This window comes from Vulpes lagopus, chromosome 20 (assembly GCF_018345385.1).
Source record: "Vulpes lagopus strain Blue_001 chromosome 20, ASM1834538v1, whole genome shotgun sequence".
Classification (NCBI taxonomy): domain Eukaryota; kingdom Metazoa; phylum Chordata; class Mammalia; order Carnivora; family Canidae; genus Vulpes; species Vulpes lagopus.
The window spans coordinates 22018815-22046357 of record NC_054843.1 but is presented as its reverse complement, the minus strand read 5'-3'; the positions used below and the strand labels follow the sequence as shown (position 1 = coordinate 22046357).

Below are 27543 nucleotides of genomic sequence, written 5' to 3'. Positions count from 1 at the left end.
CGCCCTGAGCCAAAGACAGGCGCCAACCACTGAGCCACCCAGGGATCCCCTCGTTGCTCTTTTTTAATTCCATTATTTTATTTTATCAGAATTAAAGTCAGAGAAGCAACTTTTTCCATTGTGTTTGTACCTTTCACAAGATAAAATAATAACCAAAGCATACTTTTTAGAAGTTTCACTTTTATACTTTGGCTAAAGGCATAGGTATGCATATCAAAATGTTTATTATATTTGTTACATTATAGCTGTGGCTTTAAGCATATATATAAATATCAAAATGTTTATCAACATTATTTATACACTGACAGCCTTTTTAAAGAAAGGATAAGTGAAAATAGGATTTGTGAATTTCCAGTGGTTTATGTCCATCAACTTATCCTTACAACAGCAACTTATAGTGTTCACATTGTTACCTTTTGTGTAGGAGGAAACTAAATAGTCAATGCATTTAATTTGCCCAGGGTCATACAGCAACTCCTACAACAATCTGCTAAAGATTGTTTCTGTCCTGCTCCTACATTATGGCCTTCTTTGCTATCATATAATGTCCATGTCTCTAAGCTGAACCTCAATGTTCTGTCTCTTACCTTCCATGTAACCAAAATATTGACAATGGCTGTGGATACATAATAATACAATAGAAAGGGTGTGGCTATCAAAGAGAGATAACAAAATGGCAATGATTAACATTTACTTAGTCTATCTCAGGTTCTGTTTTGTGTACTGCATTACTTGATCCTTATAGTAATCTTAGCAATGGGTATTATTCTAATCTCCATTTTAGAAAGAAATGGGTGAAAAGACAAAGGATTTGCCCAAGATTGCCATTGAAAAAAGTAGCAAGGCCAATCTTTGGATCCATAGATTCTGATGATATATAGTTACAGGCTCTTCATCTAGCTCTATGCTGGTTTTAGTAGAGGTGAAAAGAAAGAATAAAGAAAGAAACACATGTTTGTACAGTTGTTCTATTCATTTAGTGATGGGTGGCATTCATTAATTATTGAGATGGAAGGTGCTAGGAAGTAGTTTAGAAAAATAGGCTAACAATGATGGGAGTTTTGTTTATGGAATTCAATACCCACAAGCCCCATTGGAAACATAGGACTGTATTGGATAGTCTTCAACAATACAATCCTCTGTTTGCATAGATCCAGTGAGGTCTATAATTCAGGGTATTGGAAGCCAGACTGAAAAGTCTAAACTTGATATTATAAAGAGGAGGAAGCTTCTGAATACCTTGCTCAGGGAAGTGACATAATTAGAGTGGTGCTTTAGAAAGATTGATTTTACATTTACATGCCATATGCATTGAAATTTGGTGGGATGTCCAATAGGAAAGGAAACCAAGAGCCACTAATGGCATTGGGCTTAACTAATAGGCCTTGGGCTTAACAGTGGAAACAGGAAGGAAGAGTAGAACACAAGAATTATGATGTGGGAATGATGAAAATAATTTTGTGACTTATTGTGATGTATATAAGAGATAGACTCAAGGATGAACATGACTGTAAAACAATTGAGAGAGTGGAGGGAAGAATTAGAGATATTGGTTTTAGGCATCTAAGACCTGAATATGTTCTGTACCTTTGTATACTATTTTTAATTCTAATCTCCATTTTAGAAAGAAAAATACTGGTGAAAAGACAAGGGATTTGCCCAAGATTGCTATTGAAAAAAGTAGCAAGGCCAGTCTTTGGATCCATAGATTCTGTTAAAATGAAATGTTTAATTCATCATCTATTTCCCAGGGGTTGAGTATAGTCCAGTTATTTTTCTCAATGGCATATATATATATATATATATATATATGCACATAAGTATGGAATATTTTGGTAGTCAGGAAGTGGTTGAACATACAAAATCAAAATGTAAAAGAAAAAATATTTAGGAAGTTACTAGAGCTGCAAGTCATAAGCATGTTTTTGTTTTTGTTTTTTCCTTTTAGTCAGGTAACAGAAAGAAGAGATCAACAAAAAATAAATACAAATGAAAAACCAGGGTAAGAGTCAGCCCATCTGAAAATAGACTATCTGGCTAGAAAAAAATATGCACTGCTCAGGTTTTGGTAATAGTATCTTTGTGCTAAGAAAAAAAAAAGACTCTTTTTTTCTGTAATTATATTATGTCACAGGCACAGCTCAGCTAATGTTGCATACCTCTGTGGTCAGAGTAAGAACCAAGAACCATGTCCATTCTGAATGTGTGGTCAAAGGTGGAGCCCAAGAGGTATCATATGTCTCCCTCCACGAACCGCTCCCCCCTCCCCCGTACTTAGTACCTTTCCTTTTTTAAATGTAACCTTAAATTGAAGATTATAATTGCTATGATGTCCAATTTAGACCTGACTGACATTAGAGAGTCATGGGCATGAGGTGAAGAATTGGCATCTTATTAAGAGCAATCAGAGTGTGGATGTATGTTTTTTTTCCCCCTACAAATTTTAGATCAGACCTACAGATTAAAAAAACCTATAGTCATAATCTAAGAATTAAAGAAACATGAGGATATAATAATGTTTATGTATGGCAGCTTTCATAGATTTTTTTAAGGTAACTTAAAATTTTTATTTCCAGATAAGATTTTAGTAACAACATGACTTTGGGATGCGTCAGTATTCTGCACATTAATTTCCAAACCTTGAATTTTTCCATAATACACTTAATAGGATATCCAAATAATTTACAGTTACTAATTAAAGCTAAAATGTACACTGTTACATTTCTCTACAATATTCTTATCCAAAAGGCCATAAGCCTGTCTTTCTGGCTCTTGCCCAGTACCATTTATAAGGCGTACTTTTATGTGATCTGCAGTGCTCTCTTTCAACTCTAGCAAATAAGGCACACTTGACTTTTGACAGCCATTACAGATTTTTATAGGAATGTTTGATTGTATCAGAACAGGAATTTGCATTTACTGCATTATTTTTAATCAAGTTTTTTTTCTCTTTTTTTAAAATTAATTTCAGAGATATATTTTTATATATACATATATATTTTAAAGATTTATTTATTTATTTGAGAGAGAGTGGGGATGAGGGGCAGAGGGAGAGGAAGTCTTAAGCAGACTCTGCGCTGAGCTGGGCTCATTCTCACAACCCTGAGATCATGACCTGAGCTGAAACCATGAGTCTTATGCTTAACCAATTGCGCCACCCAGGTGCCCCTTACTTACATGTTTTTATAACATATGTATATATATTTTATGTAAATTATATATAAATTTCCAACTTTATGATTATTTCAAATGTGGTATTGAAAAGAAAGAAAGAGGGGTGCACCTGGCTGACTCAGTTACTAGAATGTGTGACTCTTGATCTCAAGGTCATGAGTTCAAGCCCCATGTTCAGTGTAGAGATTACTTCTTTAAAAAGGGGTAGAGGAAGAGAAATTGAGAGATAGATATCCCTTCAATGTTTAACTGCCTCTAATTCTTCATGTTTCTAGAATAGATGTTTCATTGATTTCCTCATAGACTTTTTTCTCTATTTTCTCCTCTTGCCTCTTTACCATTTTTTATAGTTGTTTATAAAGTTTTGTATACTGGAAAATAAAGTTTCATGCAGGATACATTATTGAGCTTGAAATAATGTGAGTAATGGATTGATACAAAAACACACACAAGACAGATTTTATAGCTGTTTTTAAAATATAGGGGTTACAATTTAAATATTCCAAATAAAGCTTTATTCTAGTAAATAATATATAAGTGAAACTAAAACAGGTCATGTGCAGCTTTATTTAGTTCATAATGACATTTACTCTAAACACTTTCCCCAAAATTATTAATAGAATTTTAATGAACAAAAAGAAATCTCACATCTTCACAAAAGTTACTTATGCTAATGATTCAATAAAGTCTTTGTTCTTCTTGTATTTTAACTGTACCTGCATTCTCCTTTCCTCTCTATCTTTCTGTCACACATACTTAAATACACACACATGCATACATACATACACATAAGAGCTTGTTTTCCTTGAATGCAAATGAAATCCTCATATTATATAGAAAAGGCAGCAGTAAAATTATTGCCAAAATCAATGGAATTTTGTAATGAATATTTTACTCTTTATTTGCTGTAGTTAAAAAGATTGATTAATGTATACTTCTTTGCCATTTGAAGACATCATTCAGCAGTTTATGCAAGCCTTCTAATTCAAATATATTAAGCAACATGGGAAGCAATTTTCCTTTATTCCTAATTAGCAGAATACCATTAAGTCTTAATAATGGCCATCCATATTAAGCCATCCATTATCCTGGCTTATATTTCCTTTGTTTTCACTTTTTCATAGATGTGCCATCCAGTCCCTATGGAGTGAAGATTATAGAGCTGTCACAGACCACAGCCAAGGTTTCTTTCAACAAGCCGGACTCCCATGGAGGTGTGCCTATTCATCACTATCAAGTGGATGTCAAAGAAGTGGCATCAGAAACCTGGAAAATAGTACGCTCCCATGGAGTTCAAAGTGAGTCAGTGATTTCAAAGTATGTTGGTTAATTCAAGCTGATCTCCAATGTTCTTGTGTGATTGGGTTTTTATTTTCCTTCAACATGTACCTTTTTTTTTTTTTAATAAAGTAGGGCTGAGAAGACATTTCTTACTGCCCCCTACTCTTCTTGAGAATGACTTTAATAGGAGTTGGAAAGTTTTCGTCTTTAATAAAGATGGGAGAGTTTAACAAAATCACCAAAGTTCAATTTTATGGAAGAAAAGTTAGTATTTAGAATTGTGGTGGTGAAAAACAACTCCTGACATGTCAGATTTGATGATTCAATATTCTGAAATATCTTTGGTTTTCATTTATTAGTAAGATATCTTCCAAAAGTAGGTGTAAAAGTCATACTATAAAATGTGGATGTCTTATTGTATGTATTTATGAAGCCATCTATAAAAACTCATCTGTCTACTAAACTTTATTTCAAAATTGTGTTTTGAAACTCAGGTTTTTATTACCAATTATGGCATTTTGGAGAATAAGCTAATTCTGGGAAGTTAAAACAATTTACAGCACTTCTTTTCACTTGTATAGAATTTCATCATGTTGTAAAAATGTGATTTGTTTTCCCACTAAAAGAAGAAACTAAAGTATAAAATCATAATAAACTATGAGAAGTGGACTCTATTGGCTGGGATGTAGAACTACATTGAATAGCTGAAAAGGATAGTAAGGAAAATAGTGAGGAAATGATGGTTCCATAGTGCACCTTCTATGCTGGCCCTGGCCTGGGGCCCTGGCTGGACCCTAACATGTATGGTGTAAGGGAGCTGTAAAAGCCATGAGCTGTCCTATGAAAAAAGTATGAGCCCTCCTGTGAAGAATTGTCCTAGTCATTCCAGTTTCACCTATGCTGGCACCTACTTGTTCTGTTTTTACTGGGATCAACTATATGTTTTTGATAGAAGTGCCAGAAATATTAATCAATATGTCACAAGTCATTTACCACATGCTTCAAATAATGCTCCCCAAACACATCAGCTCTTATCATTTATTTTAATGATGAGAGGCTTTGCGTAAGTAATATTCTTTGTGCAAATGCTGTGTGGTTTAGGAGAGAAGACAATGTCCCAAAGGAATGAGCAAGTGAGTTCTTACTCTAGGGGAAGAAACTATTATCCTAGATTCAAGAATAATTTTTTTAAGAGAGAGGTGAAAGCTGAGAGCAAGAGAAATGAATTCTTTCTGACACTATGGAACACTCAAAGTGGGTGCTTGTGCACAATCATGAGGAAATGTGATGTTAAAGATGAATATTAGAGACATTAAACTTGGCAAAATAGTACTGCCACACCTAACCCTTCCTCTCTGGGGAAGAAGATTAACAGAATCTCTCACCACTTCTTACAAAATAAAACCCCATGAAGAATGTTTAAGGCCCTGATCTGGCGGAGTTATTCCTGTTCAAAAACCTGATATTGTTACTCCATGCATCCATCTCTCAGAAGCAGATTTCCACGTTCATAAAACAGGCATATAAGAAAGAACATATGTGAATTCACAAGAAGAAATCACTGTCCTTGAAATTAGTTGGTCAGAATATCTATGATAGGTATACTCTTTACCTGTGAGTATTTTATGGAGGAAAGAAAACATGAGTCAGAAAGCTGTTTGATGAGTCTTGAATATCAGTCAGGGAAGTTACACAAATGAGCTATCTAATGCCCTCAGACTGGGACACCGTAAAGCTTGCCAGTGAGACTAGAGTACTCAAAGTCCTGGTTTCTCTTCCTCTTCATATAAGAACACTGATCCCATCACAGGGCTCCACCTTCATGACCCATAAAGCATAAATACCTTCCCAAGGCCCCCTTCTAAATACTATCACATTAGAAATTTGGGTTTCAACATATGAATGGGGGGATGGGCACAATTCAGTTCATAGTTCCAAAAAACTCATTGTATTTTAGTCACTGTGTTAAGAACTGAAAATAAATCAATAGATTTTGAGCACAAACTGAAGAATGTGGTATTATCAATATCTTCTCTTTTACAGAGTATGAATCTGAGGGTTATCTATATAAAGGAGAAAACTGAGACTAGAAAGTTTAGCTTCTTATCTCTAAAGTAGTATGGATAAATAACAGAGAAACTAAAACTCAAGCCCTAATAGGAAATCTGATTCCAGAGCCTGTACTGTTGACTCTTATGCACCTTTCATCCTCTATTCAGTCAAGAGTTGAGAAAGTGTAACAGAAATTACTGCCCTGTAAAGTATTAATATGACCCATTATATCTATGTGTGCATGTGTGTGTATATATATTATATATATATATATATAGTTTGAAGGTATATAATATAATTTTATGTACATTTATATATAAATAATTTTATAGTATATATATATAATGTGTAATATGTCTCTCTGTGTGTGTGTTTGTTACAATATGTTTTAGAAACTTAGTAGAAGGAGTTACATAGATAATTTAGGGAATGATTTGCCTAACCAAGTTAAATATGAATTAGAGTTGAAATATCCCTATTATTTAGAAGTTTCTTCTTAAAAAGAGGAAAGCAGGAAGGAAGGGACAGGAAGGAAGGGAGGGAGAGAAAAAGGAAAGAACAAGAACCTGTCAGAATAACTATGATTTAACATCTTAAGCATGTTTCTTCACTCCTGGACAGGATCCAGAACACGTATGATAGATATTGTGTACATGTGAGTTGTGAGATTATGTGATGTATTAGTTGGTGGTTTCAAAAGGATTACAATTGGGAGAAAAATTGGGTTTTGGCCCAAGGCCAAGACAAACAATTTTTTTTTCTGGTCCACACTTCTACATTCTTCCAAAAACTTTGAGATTCCTGGCTGCATACAGGGGTATAAGCCTTAGATCTCCCTCTCTCTTCTTTCCCCAGTGACGACATTCAAACCCAATCTCCTCTGTTACACATCTGTGCAAAAGCTCTCAGCTGTCTGAGTATCACTGATAATTTCCAAAAGACTGCAGTAATTGATAGAAAAACAATTGCATGACTAATCTTCTAGCTTCACGTCTCACCATTCACATCATTTTATTTCATATCTCAGAGTTTGCCTTCCTTTTCTATGAGATAATATGTGCATTTAAAGAGATTTTTGAAAATGGTATGTAAAATTGTAAGCATATTTTAAAAATTTGATTTTCTTGCTGTATAGGTGACCATATTGTTGAAATTCTGAAGACATATTTTAAAGCACATACATGGTTTTGAATAATGGAGAAATGCTTCTTTGGTACCTTTGTTTTATAGTTTGTACTTCTCATTCATCTTAAAGCTTAAGAGAGTTTTGTAAGCATACTTATTGTCTTTGAGACATTTGTTAGAAGATAAATTTAGGTTTATCTATGAAAAGACAGTTACTATGGTCATGAACATTTCAGCTACTACTTTTTACCCTCAGCTGGTTTTATTTATTTAATTTACGTGATTTCAGTTGATGTTCAGTTATTTTTCTTTGTTCATAAATATCTATAATTCATTATGTACTGTTCATGTGTCTACTTCTAACTAGAAGTAAATATCAGCTCTTGTTTGATTGTGGTAGCATAAGCAAGAAAAATTTAGCAAAAAAAAAAAAAAAGGCCTGTTAGTAGAGTCTGATTCTAAATAACTCATTAATTAATTTCCAGTGAATTTCACCTGCTTACTCTGCACCTGGTCCTAGGCTTAGAGTGCAATTGCAGTCTGGACCAATTATTATATTCTTCAAGGTTTAGCTGAAGTCTTACTGATCATCCCAATCACTGATGTGACACAAAACTAAATTTCAAAAACATGAAGAATTATGAACAGATCTGATATCAACAACTTGAACTATTTAAACCTGTGAGTCATTCTGACATTTAATTTTGAGTGAAAAATATGTAGCACAGGTGTAGCAAGACTTTTTGATTGGGAGGGATACATGACATTTTCATTACCCTATCATTTAACACTTTGTAAGCATGTTCTATATACTTCATTGGGCACAAATGAAGAGAAGATAATAATCTTGCAAAACAGCTACTCATTTTTGAGTATTCAAAATAAAAATGAAAAATTAACACTTTGAAATATCAGGTTCTTTTTATCAGAGAATAGAACAATTCTTCAGATAGCATAATCTATTTCTTTTAATTTTGAAATGTTTAGCCAGATAGAATCACACACAGACGTCCTTTCAATCTCAACAAGATTATTATATGCTCTGCTTTATTTGGGTCTAAGGTTATAGCAGAATTTCTCTTTGATCTGAAAATAAGGGAGATAATTTTTATTTGAAAATAGTCGCATTTTGTAAATGGGACACTCATTAGGAATATATTCAGATTTTTACCATTTTTATTAATTGAAGGATGTAATAATAACTAACTACAATTTGGAAGTAAGTTCACAGTTGGACTCTACAGTTCATTCATTGCATAATTTCACTAAACCTTCAATATGACTTCACAGGTAGCAGTTGCAGTATGTATATTTTAATCTGTAAATGGTAATTTTAACATTATAGCATTTAGTTTGTAAATGTTGTGATTAAGGTTATGTACATGCTTCATTATTACATTTAATGCCAAACTTTTTATCCAGGTTTTGATTTTAGTTCTATTTTAATTAAAATCTAAAGGAAGGAATGCCTGGGTGGCTCAGTGGTTTAGCGCCTGCCTTTGGGCCAGAGTGTGATCCTGGGGTCTTGGGATTGAGTCCCACATCGGGCTCCCTGCGGGGAGCCTGCTTCTCCCTCTGCCTTTGTCTCTACCTCTCTCTCTCTATGTCTCTCATGAATAAATAAATAAATAATTTAAAAAATAATAAAATCTAAAGGAAAAAATATCAACTTATATGGTAGATAAATCCATTTTCAGCTTTATGAAGGAGTTTTTCCAAGATTGTTTTGAAGTATAGGTTTGGATTTATAAATTATATGCCTGTGTCTGATAGGCCCACAAACTTATTTTAAATAGGAGCTTAAACTGGAATAGAATGAAAATTAATCAAATCCTGAGAAAGATTTTAGTGCAACTAATGAGATGCTACTTGCCGGTGTCTTCCTTTGTCTCAAGGGTGGGGGGGGTGCCCTAAATTCAATGGCATCAACAGCTCTCTTGGAATAAAGAATCTTTCTGGCTTGAATTCTCCCAAACCACAAACTTATATATATATATATATATATATATATATATATATATATATATATATATATATATATTCAAGCTGACTCTCCACATAACAATGATTAGTTTATTTATTATATGCATGGAATTTCCTTGTACCAACAGCGCTGTTACATGTTCCTCCATGTTTTAGTTTTTCACCAGAAATCACCTCCATGCCCTGCTGTCCTTTCACCACCCCACCCCTATTCACTTTCTCTTAATGTAACAGGCTTGGTATGGCCTACAAAGTGTTCTTTTACATTATTTGCCTCAGAGAATTGTTTATCTTTTAAAGCTGGACATTAATGCCTTTTAGAAAGGTAAGATAGATTTTGGTACAGTTTTTTGTAACTTTTTCTCATTGTTTTGTTTTAGAATTTCTTAATCAAATGTTATGTTTTTTTAATTAATCCTCCTATGTTACCAGTGTTTTCTCTCATTGCCTCTACTTTTATCTTTTACTCTGCCCTGAATTTTTCATCACTTATTTTTTATAGTTTACCTATCAACTTTTAAAATTGTTAAATCTTCCATTATCAGATCACTTAATTCATGTGTGCAATATATTCTCTTATCTCTCTGATAACTGTAATTATAATTCATTGTCAGAGTTATTTTTGCTTTCTGATTTCATTTTATTTTCCTAGACTTACTTTGTTTTTGTTGTTGTTACTTGTTGTGTTCTCTGTCATTCACATTGAAAAATTTCACCAAGTATTTGGTGATCCTTGCCTTGGATATGTGCATTTAAAAGTGAGAAAAAACCTTTAAAAAAAAAAAGTGAGAAAAAAATCATGCCTGAGCTCTATGCAAAAGGCAGGGTTTTACTTCCTCATCAACAGAGGTCTGTGAAATAGTAACTATTTTCGGATATCCTTTTTGAGGCTTTTCAATTATTATTGGAATACCTGGCTACCAGGACACTGGAAAAGCAGATTGTATCATATGGAGTCAAATGCTTTCCACAAAGTTTTGTCTAGCACATCAACTCCATGCTCTCTCATGTTTAGAATTCCAGAGCACAAAACTTCTTAGGTCCCAGTTATCCAGGTTAACTGGATAGTTAACCTATCATCTTCCTTTTAGGTGAAAGTGAGGAATTCATCTTTTAAACCTGAGAAGAGGGCAGGATAATACAATTGTTTAAATGTTTGATGATCATCCAATCTCGTGCTTTCATCTTTTTGAACTTAAAATTCCTGAGACTTTCTTGACTTCTGTAGGTCTAGTTTACCTCTCCTTATCATCTCATCATATACAGAGTTTTATAATTTTTGATGTAATATTATATTTTTATATGTGGGTCTTTCAACTTTTAAAACAGACAATATTAAATTAATTTGTTTATATATTGATGACATAGTATTGAAAATCACACTTTTAAGAAAAATGAGCATATCAGTGTTACTTACTGAGTAATGATTAGCACCTATAACCAGCTAATCTTACTCTGTTGGGGGTTTATAGGCAAAAAGAAATTCACATTTTTCTTGGAAACTGGATAGCTTCATAGGCACATTTCAGTAGAAATTTTAAATATAAATTAAGCTTCAATATTTGACAGTTTTTCTAATAATACTAAAAATAACAAAGGCCATTAGATGTGGACACAGTGTAAGGTTGCATATGTTGTATAATATATCACCACAAGAAGAACTATTTACAATAGACTGTGATATAAGGGAATCCACTGAAATCATTACAGTAATTCTGCCTCCTGGTAGATATTATTACATTGTGTAAAAGAGCCTGTTAGAGTCCAAAGATAATTTAATACAACCAGCTCTTTTATTAAAAACATGCTATTTGATATTCATCTCATTTTTTTTTGTTCAAAAACCCATTAATTGTGCTATAGAGTTCAGATTACTTAATAGTTCCTGGATTCTTCAGTGGTAATTGAGGAACATTCTGTATATATACAATGCTATGTCTACAAGGAGGGAATGATAATATAATAGTGCAGATTTCTTTCTTTTAAATTATTAATTCATTTTCGTAGTGAGAATATACAGGATTGGGCTTCTTCTGAATTGTGACTCCAAAAAAAGTAACTTATTGTCAGTGGAAACATTATATTAAAGTTACTGTTTATAAATGTTTTGCTGTGATTATTATAGAATATGAAACCTTCTTGCTTTTGTTCATACTTAAGAAGAAGGCCAGTGATTATTTAAAATACAGGAGGAAAATAATGAGAACAAGCATCATAACTCAATCAAAGTCAGAGTAAGCCCACCCAGGTATTTCTTCGAATGTGTGACTTTCCTAAATTTATCAGGAATTTTCTATGTTGTGTTACGGCACCACTAAAAATAATGAAAGAAATAATTGATAGGTCTTTGTTACTTAAAACTTTTTTTTCATTTTTTTGTCTTTTTATTTTTTTTGGAAATACATCTCAGATGTCCCTGTGTAACAAATGACATGATCATACTTTTAGGTTCTTTCTATCTTCTGTCTCTCCTGTCTACCAACCAAATACATAATGGTCTCATTTAACTATAAAAAAGGAATTTCCTTTTTTTTTTTCTTTTACCTTCGTGTGTGTTTTGCCTGTGTTCTTGAAACACAATTATGAATTTTGTTTTGTGATATTTTGGTAGGCATAATTTTCTAAATAATGAGTAAAGGGTTAATGTGGTACAGTGACATGAACATGACAATTACTTTATGTTTACAATGCTATATTATACCAGGTCTCAACAAACTTCCTTGGCTACCAATTGTGTTGAAAAGGGTCCGAGAGGGTTTTGGAGTTTGTTTTTTAAGTAATCTGTAGCCATTACTCTTTTTTTATTTTAGTAGGAATGATTTTTCTGTAGGAGGATGTATAGTTTTCCTATTGTTTTCCAATGGCTAAAAGTTATCACAGCATCATTTCCAATTACATTTAAGATTTTTATTCCAATGTTTCTTTAATCAATGTTATTTATAGTTGCCTGGGTGACACTGGATTTTCACATATCGTACTACTAAATATTATGATTTTAGAAACAATTTTAAATAATCATTGTTTAAAATTAGTTGTAAACTACTGCAGATTTTAAAATCTTGGTAAATTCCAGTGCTTTTAAAAATTCTCCACAAGGAATATCTTCTACAATTATACTATTTTCAACATAAATGCTCCTGAAGAAAAATGATTATCATTTTAATGACTGTGTTTCACATGGTAAAAGAGAAATTGACTGCAAAAATCATCTGTCTATATTAAATATAAGTGCAATAAGCTTTTATAATTGCAAAAGAAAGTATAAAAGTAGTCCACATTAATTCTAATTATTTTCAGTGAATAGAACTTTGTTCTAATTTGAATGTAATAGAAAGAATTCTGTAGGTTAAAAATCTAAACAAGAATATCTTGGACTTTTCATTGTGCCTGTTTTAAAAACAATGAGCTAAATTAGAAATTTGTGTATAGTAGAAATCTTAATGAATTTAAATTATATAGATCTAAATATATGGGGAATGAGACTAAGAAGGAAATTGAGTGAAATAATACCCTTAAGTAAAATTATTTGTATGTTAGAAACTTCCCCTCACATCTCAGTATGAAGACCCAAGTCATTTGTAATTCTGCACTCAGCCTGGTCTCTTCTATAATGATAAAGAGAACTTCTACACAAATAATTCTTAACTTTTTAATAAAATTAAGGAACAATTCTGTATGTATATAATTTTATAAATCAGAGAAATAACTGGTATGAAAAAATGAACTTAATTTATATAAGAAAGATATTTGTGAGTAATGAGAAAAACATATTTCGTGAGTGTTTTATAGGAATTTAATCCACAGAAGGATGCCAGTATTCATTGTTACTAGAAACTTAAAAAAATAAGAGTCCATCTCGCTGCTCAAACACTTTTTTGAACACCTTAATATTCAGTGTAAATATAATTTTTCCTAGAATATAGCTCATAAATTTTTTCTTAACTCTGACAAAGAATCACTGTGGGCTGACCATCATGGTTATTTTAATAGTGAATTTAACTAATAGGGAATCTTAGAAGACATGTTTAAATTTTATATCCCTAAAATTTTTAAAATCATACTAACACATTTCACTTTATTAAATAAACATTATTTGATTTTTTGATTGTTAAGGTTCAATATTAGTAACAGCCTTTTCTGTATTATAGTAAATAAATATTCTCAACGTTTAAGGAGGAGTGTAGAGCTTTTCCTTTATATGCTAAGTGGCTCAAGATTCTTCTATCTTTGGAAGGGTTCTAAAGCCTTCCTCAGGAGTGCCATCCTGTAAGCAGGATGATTGTCATGGACTGGAATGACCAGAAATGGTTTCAGAGACTGACAATACTCTGGTTCTCAACTCTTGTACATCACATGTGAACCATGGAGATAATGTTCTTTTCATATCTTGCCATCTCATATGTTCCTTAGTTTTTCTGTATACACAGGTCTGATTGGCATTTTATACTAATAATGCACCGCTTTGACTTTTCTCACAGCCCTTTTTAAAAATGACTATTATGTATAGCAGTGATATCGAAATAGGATTCTTGTATTCCACGATATATAAAGGATCAGCCATTAAGGTCCATTTCTCTAATCAAATTATATGTTATGATTCAGATAACCACATTTATAAATAATTGACAATATAAGTATGTATGTGTGTGTACTTGTATGTGAGAGTGTATGTGCTTCATATGTCCCTTTTCTTCATCTCATAAAACGTCCCAGAATAAACACATAGCACATCAAACACTTTCCACTCACTGTGTCATACATGTGTTCTATGTTCTTATGGCCATACTTGAGTTTGTGTTACTCCTTCCACTCTCTTATCCATCCTTCAAGATCCAGTATAAATTTGAGCTTTTTGGTAAGGGCTTATCTACTTTTTAGTAGAAATATTTTTACATTCCTTTGAAACTCTAGAGTAAATATTGCTTATACTAGTATTTGCCAGCTTCTCACCTCATAATATAAGTATTAAGGCACAAGTCACATTTCTCTATCTTGATTGCACATTTGAGAGCCTGTGTAACATATTGTATGAACCTTTGAATCTTCTACATCACCTGAGATGAATGAATGGATTACTTAATTACTAGGTTTACTTATACTCAAATAAAATTATATAGTTTTTAACCATTTCCAAACATCTGTAAATTATTAGTGGGTCCCTGCTAAATTAAATGGAACCATCTAAGCAAGTTGGTTGTTTTTTCCTTTCTTTAAAGTTTTCAGATTCCACAAGCTTTTCTGGATACTAATGTTATGGAATTTGCTGTTCCATAAAATCTGATGCTATTGTATATTAAAACTCCCTTTCAGTTATTAAGATTTTAAAAATCTTTTGTAGCTTTTTAAAAAATATTCTAAATCTAGACATAAGTAGACAATTGAGAAAATAGAGACAGCAGTTTATCTTTCTCTAAAAAAGCAGCCTTAATTATTCCTGTTTTTCTCCACACTTCAGACCAAAGGTAAGCATCCAATCACTGTAGGTCATGTACTTCTGCTACTGGCTCACCTAACATTAAAAAAAGAAGACCTCCTTACGTGATAGAACATCCTTGTGCAGTTCTGGCAACTGGGCATGTCAGTGGACAGTTAGGATATCTATCACGTCATAAAAAAATTAGTATGCTCTGTAAAACTGTGTCCATTTAGCATATTTTGCTAGAGATCATCATCCTCACAACTGGGTATTGTGACACAGACACACATAGCAAGAACTTTGGAATCGGAGTTCAAGACGTGATCTCATGTCCAGGGTAGCATTGTTTTATCCCCGGATCTATTGGTGAGGCTGCTTATCCTACATATATCTAATCCATGGATATGGGATGCATTTCCATTTATTGATTTCTCCTCTAATGTCTTTCACAAAATTTTTACAAAAAATATTTTGTAGTTTCTGTTGTGCAAGTCTTAAATTTATTTCATTGAGTTAATTCCTAAGTGTTTCATTCTTTTTGATGCTATTAAAATGGAATTTTTTTAATTTTCCTTTTTAGATTGTTCATTGTTAGTGTACAGAAAAGCATCTGATTGCTTTGGAGTGTTGACTTTGTGTTTTTCACTTCATTGAATTCATTTTTTAGTACTAAAAGTTTTTGTGGGATTTTTAGGATTTTCTACATATAAGATCACATCATCTCTGAACAGAGATAAGTTTACTTCTTCCTTTCTAATGTAAATGCTTTTTATTTTTTCTTGCCTAATTGCTCTGGTTAGAAATCCCAGCATTATGTGAAATAGAAGTGATGAAATCATCTTTGCCTTGTTCCTGATTCTGGAGGAAAAGATTTAATATTTCACCATTAAATATGATTAACTGGAGATTTTTAATATGATGTTGAAGTATTTATTTTTTCTTAGTTGTTTGAGTGTTTTTATCATGATGGTTATTAAATTTTGTCAAATGCTTTTTCTGCATTAAGATGATGATATAATTTTTTATCCTATAATTGTAGTGTTTAATTTTGTATGTTGAAACACCCTTGCTTTCCAAGAATATTCTTCTTCTTAGTCATAGTGGATAAACTTTTTAATATGCTGCTGAATTTGGTTTGCTAATGTGTTTTGAGGATTTCTGTATCACTGTTCATAAAAGATACTGATTTGTAGTCTAATTTTTTTTTTGTAGTGTTTTGTCTGGTTTTGGTATCATGTTAATACTGGCCTCAGAATGAATTAGGAAGTATTCACTCCTCTTTGTTTTTTCGTTTGTTTTTTGTTTGTTTGTTTTAGGAACTTTTGAGAAAAATTGTTTATAGTTTTTCTTTTTCTTTTTAAAAAAGATTTATTTGTTTAATAAGAGAGGACGCAGGGCAGCCCCAGTGGTGCAGCAAGGTCGTGATCCTGGAGACCCGGGATCGAGTCCCACGTTGGGCTCCCTGCATGGAGCCCGCTTCTCCCTCTGCCTGTGTCTCTGCGTCTCTCTCTCTCTCTCTGTCTCTATGAATAAATAAAATTTTAAAAAAATGAGAGGAGGCAGAGCAAGAGAGAATTCTGAAGTAGACTCCTTGCTGAGCATGGAGCCTGACTCAGGACTGAGATCATGACCTGACCCGAAATCAGGAGTTGGCCACTTAACCAACTGAGCCACCCAAGCACTTCAGTATTAGTTTTTATTTAAATGTTTGATAGAATTCATCAGAAACTTTTGAGTCTAGGGCTTTTCTTTGTCAGGAGATTTTTGAATACTGATTCAATCTTTGTACTAGGTATGAGTCTATTCAAATTTTCTATTTATGATTTAGTCTTAGTAGGCTTTATGTATCTAGAAATTTGTCCTTTTCATCTAGGTTATCCAGTTAGCCTACAGTTCATAGTAGTCTCATAATCCTTTTTATTTATGTAAAATTTATAGTAATGTCTCCAGTTAATATCTGGTTTTGGTAATAGAGTATCTTTTTTTTTTGTCTTAGTCTATGTAAAGTTTTGTTTTTGTTTTTGTTTTGTTTTTTTAACTTGTTTATCTTTTTTGAAGAATCAACTTTTGGTATCATTACCTCTATTATTTTTCTATTCTCTATTTCATTTTTGTCTGTCCAAATTATTATTATTCTTTAACTTTGCTGGCTTTGAGATTAATCATTTCCTCTTTTTCTAGTTCATTAAGTTGTTGATTTCAGATCTTTCTTGTTTCTTAATTTAAGCATTTTTAGTGCTATGATTTCCTCCTGAGCCTGCCTTTTGCTGGTTCCCATTAGTTTTTCATACATGATATTTTCATTTTTATTCATCTCTAAGTTTTCCTAACTACCCTCGTGATTTCTTCTTTGACTTATTGGTTTATTTAAGAATGTAATGTTTGATTTGAATGATTTTGTTAATTTTTGAATTTCCTTCTGTTACTGATTTCTGACTTTATACTGCTCTGGTCAGAAAAGTTACTTGATATAATATATATTTTTTAAAGTCTGTTGAGACTTAGTTTGTGGCCTAATATATGGTCTATCTTGTTGTTTAATTCCTCTGTTTCTTTACTTATCTTTTATCTGAATGTTCTATCCATTATTCTGAGTGGAGTATTGAAGACTCCAAATACTATTACTAAACTATTTCTCTCTTCATTTCTGTCAGTTTTTGCTTCACATGTATCTTGATTATCTGTTAATAAACATGTATATTTTTATAATTGTTATATTTTCTTGCTGTGTTGAAACTTCCATTAATATATAATTTCCTTTTTGTATTCTGTGACACTTTTTGATTTAAAGTCTGTTTTATCTGATATTAGTATAACCAGCCCTGCTTTCTTATGGTTATTATTTACATGGATAAACTTTTCCATCCTTTCACTTTCAGTCAGTTAGTACTTTAAGATCTAAAGTAAATCTCCTATAGATTCTAGTCATTCTGCCAATCTCTGTCTTTTGATTGGAGAGTTTAATCCATTTATATTTAAAGTAATTATCAATAAGGGGGAACTTATGTCATTTTGCTGTTTGTTTTCTTTATGTCTTACAGCTTCTTGGTCCTTTGTTTTCCACACTGCTGTCTTCTTTTGTATTTAGTCAATTTTTTGTGGTGAAATGTTTAAATTCTGATCTCGTCTACGTTTGTGTTTATCCTCTAGCTATTTTCTTTGTGGTTACCATGGGAACTTCCTTTAACATCCTAAAGTTATAACGCTTTAATTTGAATATATACTAGCTCTACTTCAGTAATATACAAAAAGTCTACTCTTTTATAGCTATAAGGATGGAGACATCCTTTTTGGTTGTTGATATCAAAAAATTACATCTTTATGCATTGTGTGCCCAAGAACATGAATCAGTAATTCTTTTAAATGTTTTAATATTTTAAATTATATACAAAAACAAAATTTGGAGTTACGAACAAAGTTACAATAATATCAGCTTTTAGAATACTTAAAAAATATAATCTAAAAAAATATATATAATCTCCTTAATCACTTAGAAAACCACCAGTGCAGTTATTAATCATTGTTCTAACAGTACCAGCTTTTGTGATTATCTCTGTATTTGCCTTCATTTTTTATAAGACTGTGAGTTATTGTCTTGTGTCCTTTTCTTTTACTCTGCAAGACTCCCTCGAGCTTTTTTGCAGACTAAACCTAGCAGTAACAAAGCAACTCAGCTTTTGTCTATCCAGAATGTCTGTTTATCCCTCATTTTTGATGAAAAATTCTGTCAAATATAGCACAGTTTCCTTTTTTAGCACTTTGAATAAACCATCTCTCTGCCTTTTGGCCTTCACAGTTTCTGATGAGAAATCTGCTAAGAATGTTATTAAGGATGCCTTATATATAATGAGTGACTTCTCTCTTGCTGCTTCCAAGATTCTCTCTTGGTCTTCAGCTTTTAAAATTTTGATTAAAATGTGGCTTGATATGGGCCTCTTTGAGTTCATTTACTCTGAAATTCATTGAACTTCTTGGATATTTACATTCATGGCTGAGGTTTTCAAATATTATTTCTCCAAATATTCTCTGTTTCTTTCTTGCTTTTTTTCTTGTGGGACTCCCACAGTATGATTATTTTTGCCCCCTTGATCATGTCTCATTGGTCTCTTAGGCTCTGTTCATTTTTCTCCAATCTTTTTTTCTTTCTATTCCTTAGATTCAAGATTTTTTTATCATTTATTTTCAGGTTCATTGGTTCTTTCTATAGCTCACTCAGATATACTTGTGAAACCTTCTAATAAATTTCTCACTTTAGTTATTGTACTTTTAAGCTCCACAATTTCTTACTGGTTTCTTTTTAGATTTTCTGCCTTTATTTTGGTCATAGATTGGTTTTTGTTGTTTTGTTTGTTTTCTTTGTTCACATCTTCCTTTAGTTCTTTACTTAGAACTAAAGATGGTTGTTCTAAAAATCCTTTTCTGGTATATCCACTATGAGATATTTTTCAGGAAAAGTTTATGTTGATTAAAATTTTTCCTTAAATGGGCCATAATTTCCTGTTTCTTTGACTGCCTTGTGAAACTTGTGTTAAAAACTGGACATTTGAATTTAATAATATGAAAACTCTGGTAATCATATCTCCCCCTTCCCCAGCATTAACTCTTGTTATTCTTGTTTATTATTTTTAAAAAATATTGTTGTTGCAGGCTATATCTGTGCCAAGGATCAGACTGTCGTGTAAATGTAAGGCCTCCTTAGGGCACCAGTTCCTTTAATACCTGGGAAGTCACTTTGGCCAGAAGAGATGGGGCATGCAACAGTGAAGGGGTGTGCAACAACAATGGCTGCCCCCCTCCTTGTCCACTTTTCTGTGATGAAAAGCAGCAATCAAACTCAGAGTAAGATCCCTGGTATTTAGAGGAGAGTGCCCTTTTTTACCCAGCCTGACTCCCACATGCTGTGTGCAAGCCACTCTAGAAACATGTGTGCAGCTGCCTTCTGTTTGTCTGGGATAGGAATGGGTAGCTGCTACTGTGCTAACAGGTGAAATTGACCAAAATTTACCTAATTGGCATCCATATCTTCCCTAGAATTTGCATGCTTTTAATAGACTCTAAGTTTCCAAAATATTTACATCAGACAGATTCTGCTGGTACAGTTGTTGTTTAGGTGGGGAGACAAGATTCCTGGTGCTTCCCCCTTCACTATCTTCCTAGAATCCTCCCTTTCCATTTATAATTCTTCACATTCATTGACAATTTAATTATAGACATTCGTTCTTTTAGCTTTAAAATTCAAGATTCAGATGATTTTTTAACCACTTTCATGAGAGGTTCCAGTGGAATTGTTCAGATGATCATCTTCAGTTTATATGAAGTATTCATAAATAAATGAATTATGCACATGAATATTTAGCCATAGAATTGTCTGGCTCAAAATATAAATTCTCCAAAAATCACTTTAAAATGCTCTAAGTCCAATAATTTGATTTAGAAATAGCTAGATAGAAATATATTTTCATAAAATACTTCAAATATTTACAAATAAATTTTTGACGGAAGTTGTTAAAGGATATGATATTTATAAAATATGAATGGCAAGCATTCATATTAACTTACTTGAAATGCTTAAGGTTTGCTGGAAAATGAAATATATACATGTTAAACAAGATAAAGAAAGGAACATAATACATGATCCAAAGTATCTAGATAAAGTAAAATGTTTCTATGTTCTGAAATTCATTTAAAAATAGCGAGCAATTGATTAGAACTAATGGAGATGTCTGGGTTAACTATAGAAAAGCATGGTTTCTTTAGATGAAATTTCAAGTACTGTTACGAATTTTAAAAATACTATATAACTTCCTTGGAAATACAGAAAGAAAATTTTTTTAGAAGAAACTAGAGAGAAAACTGCCCAAGTTGCACTTGGTTCTGATAAATGATAAATGGTAGAGCAAAACCAGTTCATCCCTCATTATATGGAAAAGTGGCTAGGAATATATGGGCTTGAGTGGGATATATGAAATAATCTATTTGATTTTGTTTAAAAATAAATAAGACAGAGTAAATTGGACAAAATGCCCATAAGCAGACCCAGCTGGTAAAAGCCTCTTTCCAGTGACAGGGCTCAGAATCTGAACTCAGGGATCAGATAGTCTGATCTAACTTTGCTTTGAATCTCTCATCATTGCATTTTGACTTTTATTATAATATGCTCCTGTGAACTAAAGGAGAAAATCACTGAGTTGTGTTTATTTTATGGTGCTCAGAATTTATGAGGATCATCAGCATGCATTTACATTGTTCTTTCTGATAACAATCCAGAAATGCGTGAGTATTCTAAGAGATTGTGTTCTCTGATAAATTAAATTTAAAAGGCATATACATTATTGCCATTTTTGTTAGTTTATCATTTTTAGTTTTATATGTAATTAGTGTCTTTGGGAAAATGGAACACATTTTCCTACATTTAGGTTTATGAGGATTTTTTTCAATTCATTTTTTTACAAAGGATTTTCTGTACTCTGGTTTTAAAGGCCAGGATTAGGTTGGGGAAGGATGTAAAGTTTTAACTCTAAGACAGAATCTTGTTTAAATCTAAGCGTTGCTACTTAGTGGCTGGTTGATCTTTCTGAGCTTCCATTTATTTATGGAATGTAGAATACAACCAAACTATACTAGTCGAAGTGTGAAATGCATAGCATCAAATGGAATTTGAACAGTGGATTCCCCCCCCCCCCCAACAAGAAGTTTTTCTTGGAGAAATAAAATGTACTTTTAGTGTTCAGCAGTGTAAGAGTAGAGTCAATAAGTGATAAAGGATACCAGCTATAGATTTAGCAGTGCCCTCTTTGGGTCAGTTTCTTGTAAAGTGATGTTTTCTTTGGGGTATTTTTTTAAATATGCCATATCAATTCAAAAACTATTTAATTCTCGCTTTGCATTCAAAATGTGAAGCCTCTGTAAGGGGTGGAGACTCTCCCTGTATATATATATAAACAGCTCACCAGATTCTTACAATAAAATGCTTCCAACAATTACACAGCCAACTACAAAAGTAGGGAGCATAATCAATGAGAAAAAATATATATGTTGTTAGGAGATTAAATACCTGAAATGTAGCTTAAAGTTTCTATAGGCACGGTGGAGGGCGGGGGCAGAGGGGGGCATTTAATTACAAAAGCTTAATTTATGCTGACAACCTCTGCCAAACAAACAAAGCTATAGCAACAAAAAGTTTGTAGCATTAAAAGTTTTGTGGACACAGACATTTTAAGAAATTAGCCTATTTATAAATGAAAAGTAATACTCTGATTACTTTTAATCATAAGGAGATTTCATGAATATTTTACAAAAACCTATTGTTTAGACTATAGAAAGAGATGTTTGGTAATTATAGATCTATCATATTTTACATACCAAGTGGGTCCTGAAAACAAGTATCATTTGAACTTTTGAATAGTAAATTCAATGAATAAATTTTGTGTGCTAAGAGATATATTTGAAGTGAGAAAAGTATGAATTGTTTGTGAAAAAAATATTCTTTGATGAAACCATCCTGTTCTGAAATCAAAGTTTTTATCTAGAGTTTACTTCAAAGGGAAGCCATTTGTTTTCAAGAGACAGTATGTATTTCTTATGTAAAATCCCATGTCAGTTAAAACTGACTTGTTAAATTGTTTTTTTTTATGCATAGTTTATACTCATGATGAACGAGAACATAAAGTGGTACAATAAAGAAAAAATTATGAATATCCTAAGTGACGATCTGTGGTCTTAAAATAGTGCCGTCAACATACTGTTTTGAGTAAAAGTCACAGACAAACCACATAATTATTTGATTAATTATTCCTTCTGCTTTTCATCAGTACGTATCAATATGAATTATGTATTACACAGAATCTATTCATAACAAATGTTATACATCTTAAAGTATATATCTGTGCAAGTTATATATTATGATTCATAGAAATTTTTAGGCACTTTTGAAAAGATGAGATATTCTTTTGCAACTAATGGAATCTTGAAACACAATGTGATTTGTACAAAAATGCCTATTTTACTTTTCAAAAGTAAATGAAAATCTAACTGAACTGAGAAGGTTGCTTACATAAACTTCTTAAAACTTTGCACTGTTAATGGAATAATTCCACAAGTCATTTATATGTATGTAGAGAATAACTGGAGTAAAAGTATTTAAATAAATTCTACATTATGGATAAATACACTTTTATTTAAACCTATTGCAGACTCCTGCAGAAGACAGTATGGTAATTCTCTCTCTCTCTCTCTCTCTTTCTCACTCTCTCAAAGAAAAAGAAAAAAGGAATGAAAGCTTTTTGTTTTATTTTTATTGTTTAGAGAACAAAAGCTGAATCTTAGGTGAGAAACTTCAGGAAATTTTATTATATTTTCAGATATATCTGAGGAGATAAGCAGCAAGTGCAATTTTGAATGCTGAGTCCCATCTTAGCTAAGCTTTATGATTTCTCATAGCTGTCTGACATGCCTCACAGTTCCTGGCAACATAAATAAATGGCATTTCAGGTGGGTAATACAGCACTTCTCCATCCAGGGAGTCTTTATCTGCTAATATTGACTAGTTGGAAAACCCTATGGAGAGGCCTGAGGTTTTAAGAGAGCCAAAAGAGCATAGCTAAATTTAATCTCACTTTACAACTTTACTCAACCTAATTAGTTTGCAAATATGTAATTTATTTTGCTCTGAGGGTCATAAGGATTCTGTAGCCTCTGCTTCTCTTGACAGTTGAAGGGATGGGATTTATAATACCTAATTTGGACAAACAAAAACTTACTTTATTCAACTCCCTCTAATAAACTCTGATTCCCTCCTTAAAGGGAAAATGAAACTTCAGATTTTTCTCTCTAGCAATACTATTTCCATACTTGCAAAAGTAACGTAAAAAAGTTTCTGTTTTCCTTCATTTTGCTAGTTTAAATGTCATTATTTTATGCATTTTAATATTTGGTGCACCTTTGCATTTGCAGCCAGGTGACAAATGGTCTTTTATGAAACTCAATTGTATTAAACCAGGCAGAAACATTAAATTAATGAGGAAAACCAGAACCTTTATAGAACCAATACCTATTGCCATGTCACAGAAAAATTCATTGTGGTTTATAATTTTCAGAAGAATTGCATTGTGATTTCCAAATCATGCTGACTGAATGTAACTATAAAAATACCTTAATTTGTGCCATTTTTCCTTAGAGAACTTGTAGTAGTTTGTAACCTAGATCTACTTTCACCTAATTTCTGAGTTCAAATTTCTAACAAATTATAGGGAAAGAACCCATCCCACACCTCAGTTTGTGGTTCTTTTGTTGTATTGTATGGGCACATTTGGGGAAAGCAAGTCTTCTATTAACTAACTTCATAATTTGAGGTATGAGTCTATTATAGAGTACACAGCTTTTCGTTTTTCAAGTGGTAGTTTGCTTTCAATCTCTACCTTGGGTATTCAGAAACCCTGTGTTTGGTAATATGCCAGGAAATTGTGGATGACTTAATGTATATATCCTCTCATTTAAGAAAGGCAAGTCAAATTACAGATCCGGGCTTTGCCTCCCCTGAACCTTTTCCTTTACCTCTCTTTGAATTGGTCCCAATTTAAGAAGTTCTTTCTATTTCAACACAATAATCTTTATGTTCGCACAATGTTAATAAGCCTCATAATAAGTGTTATTGTACCGAAACCCTTACAGTCAGAACTCAAAAACCGACTTCTTCTTGTATATAAACTTCGTAAAACTTGCTTCAATAGGTTTACTTCCATGCTTCTCCCCTATAATTTTGAAGGCCCTCCATCAGGCCCCCTCATCCACTTTACCTATGAGTGTTGTAGCTCAGCACTGTAATAACAGTTCAGCCAACATTTAAGCTCTTTGCTCTTCTCCTCCGTGCACTGCTCTTAGACACCAGAGGGGGGAGAGTCTAACATGGAGAACAGAAGAATATGAGGAGACTTGATTTCAAAATAATTATAATGTAATTAGAGAAATGAGTTTCCCCTGGGCAGAGACAGAGGGACACTCAAAGCTCCTCACAAGCCCTGTGAAATGGTAAAAGAGGAAGAATGCTGGCCAGTTAAGCCAGAAAGAGCTTTCACTAGAAACATTCAGATAATTCAAGTAAATGTGGGAGGTATTTGGGAAGGGAGAGGGGGTTGTTGTTTTCATTGTTTAATCTAAAAACCTCATTTCCCCCTCATTGGATAAGCTCTGATACTTTGCTAGCTCTGTTTTCCATTTTTAACCTAAGAAGATGAACCATCTGATTTTCACACTTTTGGTTTACAGATAATTTTATTTACAATTAAAATTGTATGATTTCAGTTCTACTGTTTTACTTGCTGAGTTGTATGAAGACAACTAAATATACACATTAGGGATTGTTCTCACCTACATTGCTGAGTTACAGACTATCAATGATCTTAAAATGATGATAGCAGTCGCCTCTTTACATCATAGAAATATGGACAGGCATAGCACAGAGCAAAGTGGTCTGCAACAGGAAGACATCTATAGCAATTTCTCCTATATCCTTATGTAGCATACTGCCTAAATAGATATCTATGCAAATGTTAATATTTATCAATAAGTGTATAAATACAGAGTATTTTGCCATTAAATGGAGGCAAAGATGAACAACTTTTGGATGATCCATTATTTTGCATCATGAGCAGCATAGATCATCAGTGCGTGGTGATGATTATTTCACAGAGCTCAAACTATTTTATCTGAACATTATTTCAATTTATTTTTGTACTTTTGTTTCTATGACACTTAATAAAACTGTCTTCATTGATGAGGTGGGAGACTAACTCAGCCATGAGACTTGGTGGAATCTCAGTCAATGGTAGAATCAGGCTCAGAACCAAATGACTTCTTTCATGATTTTAAAGTATGCATCACAACAGTGTCTTGCAAGAGTTTGTGTAGTCAAACTAATACCTGTACGAGTCTTCTATGTCCCTATGCTACGTTAAGTCATTCTCCAGTAGGGTAAAGGAAATGGCAATCAAACACTGACTGCTCCATGACAGCACATTGAACATTGACTAGTCTGTGACAGTATTGATTGTCCAAAGGCATTTTTATTACAAGCCCTGACGAACAAATATGTTCGTTGTTATAAAGCTTTGAAAATCTCTGCAGAACAGTAAGCCTACTCCATATTGGCTTTAAATTTGTTATATTTATTTACTGGGAAAATTGGTAAGATATGATGACTTTTAAACTCTTGAATTCCTTGTTATACTAACCTTGAATGGAAGCTTTCTTTCAAGGACAGTAGGATTCCAACTTCTCAGCATTTTAGCTTTCTAACTTTTCATTTGATTTCCTCCTCCCTTTCCATAATCTGCATGATCTAATTCACTAACCTCTGAATTGTAGCTATTTATTTTTCTTGGACTGATGTTATATATTCATTGATTTCAGGTCACCAACCAACTGGATTTGGGTTTCTTGAAAAAGCTCACAGGTTGTTAGCTTGTCAGCAACAGTTGGATTCAAGATACAATAAACAGTTGTATTCCCATTTATCCTTATGCCTTATAATAAGTCAGATATCCCTTCCCATCAGTTCTTTCCCACATGGCCTCCTGTAACTTTGACACCAAGTTTTATAATCTGAGGTTTTGACAAAGCAATGGAAACTCCAAAACAAGATCACTTTTTGTTTTTGTTTTTGTTTTTTTTTTACTTACAAATTTATTTTTTTTTATTGGTGTTCAATTTGCCAACATATAGAATAACACCCAGTGCTCATCCCATCAAGTGCCCACCTCAGTGCCTGTCACCCAGTCACCCCCACCCCCCACCCACCTCCCCTTCCACCACCCCTAGTTCGTTTCCCAGAGTTAGGAGTCTTTCATGCTCTATCTCCCTTTCTGATATTTCCCACTCGTTTTTTCTCCTTTCCCCTTTATTCCCTTTCACTATTTTTTATATTCCCCAAATGAATGAGACCATATAATGTTTGTCCTTCTCCGTTGACTTCTTTCACTCAGCATAATACCCTCCAGTTCCGTCCACGTCAAAGCAAATGGTGGGTATTTGTCGTTTCTAATGGCTGAGTAGATCAGTTTTATTACGAGGTAGAGAAACTGAGAAATACGAATGTCAATTTTACCAATTGGAAATATATCCTTTCTGCTGGTTTTAGAACATCAGTCCTGTATTAAATAAGGTCTGGTTGATGTCTTTTTCTTTTTTGCCATTAAGAATTATCTGACACATATGATAGAATATCAGATACATATTATATATATATAATTTTTACATATTTTAATTCTGCATTTTAAACAAAAATATCTTTACTGTGCATTCAGCAACTTTTTTTCTTTTCTGTAGTTTAATAAGTGATTCAGTGAGATTAAATAATTATAATAAAAAAGCTAAAGAGATGTCATGATAATAAATATTAGGGAAAAAAAGGAAACAAAAGGAAATATCAAAACAAATTCATTAAGTATATTCATAAAATGTGGAATGAAATATATCATCTAAAATCTATAATTAGTTTTCAGAAATATGTTAATAAA

The 27543-nt window shown here is 32.7% G+C and overlaps 1 protein-coding gene across 2 annotated transcripts in view; it reads left to right on the top strand.

Annotated features, from left to right (window-relative positions):
- Window positions 1-27543, top strand: part of NCAM2 (neural cell adhesion molecule 2) — a 503501-nt gene that overhangs the window by 416845 nt on the left and 59113 nt on the right. For both annotated transcript variants that reach the window (XM_041735239.1, XM_041735240.1), the window contains exon 12: window positions 4299-4472. In XM_041735239.1, coding sequence (XP_041591173.1) covers window positions 4299-4472 — 174 coding nt within the window. The remainder of the gene's footprint in view (window positions 1-4298; window positions 4473-27543) is intronic.